This window comes from Fomitiporia mediterranea, assembly GCF_000271605.1.
Source record: "Fomitiporia mediterranea MF3/22 unplaced genomic scaffold FOMMEscaffold_2, whole genome shotgun sequence".
Taxonomy (NCBI): Eukaryota; Fungi; Basidiomycota; class Agaricomycetes; order Hymenochaetales; family Hymenochaetaceae; genus Fomitiporia; species Fomitiporia mediterranea.
In genome coordinates this window covers 829371-833948 of record NW_006760387.1, presented here as the reverse complement: position 1 = coordinate 833948, position 4578 = coordinate 829371, and the positions used below count along the sequence as shown (strand labels likewise).

At 39.6% G+C, this 4578-nt stretch overlaps 3 protein-coding genes across 3 annotated transcripts; all 3 read right to left on the bottom strand.

Moving 5' to 3' along the window:
- Positions 1–728: 728 nt before the first annotated feature.
- On the bottom strand, positions 729–1819 carry FOMMEDRAFT_75886 (uncharacterized protein; the record flags this gene model as incomplete). Its single annotated transcript, XM_007262590.1, has 5 exons — positions 729–856; positions 905–1053; positions 1198–1300; positions 1354–1698; positions 1765–1819. Coding segments are annotated over 5 exons (780 nt in total), but the record flags the coding sequence as incomplete, so codon positions are not given.
- Positions 1793–2457, bottom strand: FOMMEDRAFT_32870 (uncharacterized protein; the record flags this gene model as incomplete). Its single annotated transcript, XM_007262589.1, has 4 exons — positions 1793–1924; positions 1993–2154; positions 2206–2355; positions 2401–2457. Coding segments are annotated over 4 exons (501 nt in total), but the record flags the coding sequence as incomplete, so codon positions are not given.
- Positions 2458–2931: 474 nt separating this feature from the next.
- On the bottom strand, positions 2932–3990 carry FOMMEDRAFT_25682 (uncharacterized protein; the record flags this gene model as incomplete). Its single annotated transcript, XM_007262588.1, has 6 exons — positions 2932–2955; positions 2980–3008; positions 3039–3197; positions 3253–3367; positions 3497–3559; positions 3871–3990. The coding sequence occupies 6 exons, from the start codon at positions 3988–3990 to the stop codon at positions 2932–2934; spliced, it is 510 nt and encodes a 169-aa protein (XP_007262650.1).
- Between the last annotated feature and the right edge of the window lie 588 nt (positions 3991–4578).

Here is a 4578-nt window from a genome sequence, read left to right as displayed (position 1 = left end):
TCTTGTAATTTCTTATAGACCTTGTAAAGTAACATGTGTATTGTATATACATTGTAAAGTAATTGTAAGGTTTGTAAATGAATTGTAACATTTAAATAAAACATATTAATGTATATAAAGACTACATAAGTACTAAGGATGAATAAAATCTATTACATGTATTATACTAACTTTGTATGATAACCTAAAGTATTATGCTTGTATTACATTTAAATTATAATCTTAAAAAAAGAGTTATATTTATAATATAATAATGTAATAATAACTATTGTTATCTTATTATTTATGCAAAAGGTATATTAATGTATATAATAGTGTAAGAGCACTTGTTGTATCCCTATTATCTTAATAAAAGTATACTATAAGTATATAATATGTACATTATACTTAGATTATCTTGGGCAACTGATACCTAACTTGCTTATGTAATCACTGGCTGAAGATCGAGAGCATATAATGACTAGGGCTTGGTACTGTATTGTATACAGATACAGGCCGTATAAAACGGACCATATACGGATACGGGACGTATAATACAGCACTGTATTTTTCAGCTCAAGATCCTATACGGATACAGACCATACGTATACGTTGCGTATACGTGTATTACGGATACAGCAGGTACATAAAAGGCAGAAGAACACTTATTTTGCATAGCAAAACAACATAAGACACTGTACAGTATACGAAATCATACACATAGATGCCTAACACATATTATTCAGTAACTATTTACTCTTTAGCCATTGCTTAACCAGCATAAGGCTGCTAATTGTTTCTGGCTGTAAACTTGCTTGGTGCAAGGCAATAGTATCACAACCACCAGAAAAAATTCGTTCAACCACAACTGCTGACCCTGTAACATCTGTAAGTATATTTATTGTATAGAGTAGTACAAACACACCTGGGATACAGTGAATATCATGGGTGAAGGAGGACAACCAAGGAAATTGAGCACAACAAGCTGACCACCACTTGACAGGCTTGCCAGCATCCCATGACCTTTCCTGCTTCATGTTGAAATATTCCAGGAGCTTGTCTGTCTGCTTGTAGCTATTGTCATCAACATACTGAGCCATAAAGGCAAATGGCTTTGCTTTCATCAGAGATAGTGCATTGTCACCATCATCCAAAACCTTAGGCTCTGGTCGAGTGTGTGTCTCTTGCATTGTAGGAGGTGGATACACTGCTGCAAACTGTTCTTCAAGTCCTGCTCGAGCTGATTCAATAAGATCAAGTAGTATAGTATCACTGCCTGCATCCTCTCTTAGCCTCGAGTAAGAAATACGTGGATCAAGTACTACATAGGATAATATTAGTGAATTAACTGTCAATTTTGAAAGAAGCGCTTACAAGCAGCCCAGAGATAGTACAGTGAAGTAGTGAACTTATACAAATATTCTGCAAGAACTCCATGGGCATTTTTCAGGCCCAACTTAAGTGACGTAGGAGTATCTGGCAGTAGTGTTTGTAAGAATTGACGTAGCTTATCCTGTAGTTCAATAAAGCATCCAAATGCTGAAGACAATGCTGAGTCCTTTGTCAAGGACATGAAAGTAGTCGCCTGGCAGAAATCACAAAGCCACATTATGATACACTGGATAAGCTTCCAGTCATCAAAATCTAGCTTAAGTGGATGAAGGTCTTCGTGCAGGAGGACAAAGCTTTGAATTGCTTGTCTATACACATAAGCACGATCTGGAAGGACGTGGGTGAGAGACTTCCAGCACTTCCAGATTATGGTATTAGAGAGGCTATACTTACTTAGCATTTGATGCATAGAGGACCAGCAAGTCTTAACGTCAAGGATGAGCATTAGAGCTATGCCTGGCTGCTCTGGATTACTATTGTACTTTGCTGCCTTGGCAAGCCATGCTTTTTGTTGCTGAGCAGATGACCAGACTGTATACACAATCTTTCGCAACTATAATCATGTAATTAGTAATGGATAGGCCAGGAATTGTGTTACAATACCCTTTCAACAGCATTTACTGAGTATGATGTATTGCTGCTATCTGTGAGAGTATTGTTGACGTTATCATTCTGGCTAGCTTCCAAATTATCGTAATCAGGATCCAGAGGAGCAGAAACAGACTCCTGATAGTTGCTTGTTCTACAATTAGTGCTCTTCAAAGCACCAATTGCATTGAGTAGCTTACATATAAGTAGTTAGTTTCAGAATATGATATAGTTTACAAGACATACCTTTAGTGCCACTAAGTGAATAGTATGAGGCATACACCTAAGATGTGCCTCCTCAGCAGAGAACAAGATCCCCTTAGCCGTCATGTGTGTCTCAATAGTCTCCATCATCGTGTCATTGTTGGAAGCATTATCAGACATGACAGTAACCAACTATAAAAATGTTAGGATTTATACGCAAAGAGAATAGAAACATACCTTTTCTTGGATATCATAAGATTCTAGCAGCCCCCAGACAATATCCCCTAAGTTTTTACCTGTATGCCTCCCAATAATCTCTTCAAAACCTATCAATCGTTCCTCTACATTTGTGTCAGTAAGGCGAAGTCTGATTATGTAAGCAAGATGCATACTTAACTGCCACTCATTAGTAATGTAATGAGCAACAACAGCAAGAAATGCAAAGCCATTACTAGATGTCCAAGCATCTAGTGACAATGCAATCTTTGAAGTCAATCCCTAAGAGTAATCAGTATAGAAGACAAGATATCTAATATAAGCTTACTTTAAAGAGCTGCTTCGTCTCCTGAAAGGTGTCTTGTCTCATATTAAGAATGCACAGCTGAATCGTCTTTGCAGTTGGGATCGGAAGGCTTGAATCCTGGTGGACAAGCCTAACAAATGCCTGGAAATACTTGCTCTCAACAACAGTGAATGGTTCATCATTGTGGACAATCCATTCAGCTAAAGTGTGCTCAAACTTTGCCTGATCCCATGGACCCTATTTGATTACATAAGCAAGGTGTCATGAACCTTCACATGATACATCATACATACCTGCTTTCCCTTTGCTTGGCGTGCAAAAGCTGCCATGATAGTATCATGAGAATTCATACCATCTGTCAACTCCTTCAGCTGCTGAGCTGTTGGAATGTTTGACCCATTGGCAATTGCAATTTCTTCATCAGTAGGCGGACGAGTCGAACTGTGCCTTTTGAGTGCCAAAAACAATGCATACATATCAGGAACCTTGGTGTGCAAGTATGTCTCAAGGCCTATTAAGATGTGACATCATCAGACACATAATGTTACATAGATTCAAGTACATACTGATTGTTGCACCCTTCATCTTCTTAGTGATTGTGAGGATATGATGGCTACCATGATAGCATTTGTAGTGCTTGTCTGTCGGCAATCCGGGCAATCCTTTCGAATTGGATCCCACCTGCATAAAAAAGAGAAGGATAGGCCTTGATACAGCCTGGAAGAATGATGAAAGGTAGGGAAACAAGAATAAAAGGAAAAGACTTACTTTATTATGCTGTGCTATCACCTGAGGGGTAATGTCAACGACATCATCGTCATTGTCATCACCACTAGCATTACCCGTGCCTTCTTTCTGCCTGTTTTGGCGCTTCTACAGGCAGTAATGTAAGATTATATAACAAAAAAAAGAATAGCAAGCTCACCTTCGTCCTTTTCTTGCTCTTTTTTGATCCAACCAGGCGAGGAAGTTGTTCGAGAAGGTCCTGAGTAATAGACAAAGGTTAGAGATATAATGAAATAAATGTAATGAACCATGTTTACTGCAGAATTTTCACTGCCTGACTCCTCTGTAGACTCTTCCTGAACCTCTGACGGGTCCACGTCCAATGACTCATGGTCTGAAGAATCAGCTAGAGGCTGGAAGCGGTTGCTGTTTGCTCGGGGGTCGGCATTCTGAAGAACCTTTGCTGAATGTATACAGCGTCTCTTTTCGGAAAGAATGTTGCTTGTATCAACTTCTTCGTCCTTCTTGCGCTTGCTTTGCTTGCGAGAGACAAGCTGGAAACCTGTAGCTTCAGCCATAGTGGTTGAGAGTGAGTCTGTAATACTCTAAGCACCATCAACGAAAAAATGGCGTACCGCTTAGCGTCAACCCGAGAGACTTCTTCTAAGGAAATGTGTCAGGTCCCACAGACTTGACTTTCTTTCTCGAATTGAAAAAGGGACATCTTAGGCTATCGGAGCATAACCTATCTGGAAAAGAAGTAGATCTCATCTTGAAAGCTCGTCTTGTATGCACTCACTAGCAGTAGAGAAACTTGTACAACATCACAGCAGGAAATGCCCTGGTTCATACTCAGCAAGCCGGGCCATACATTCCTAATTCTCCTAGGACAACTTTGTTACCTTAGTACAGAGTATCTTTGCATACCAAATTTGTACACACTCATCTACAGCTAATAGGCTAAGTCAATATGTCCAAGCTTATACAGAATAGACAGAAAATCTTATCTAGTCAATGCTGGACATCAAGTTTTGAGCCTGGATATTATACAGGGTGGGGGGGGGGAGGGAGGGGGGACTGGTAATGGTGGGGACGGCAAGTCGACGAAAGGTGGATCTGAGATTCTGAACTCAGATAACTGACTGATAACAGATAAGGGCCTGCTC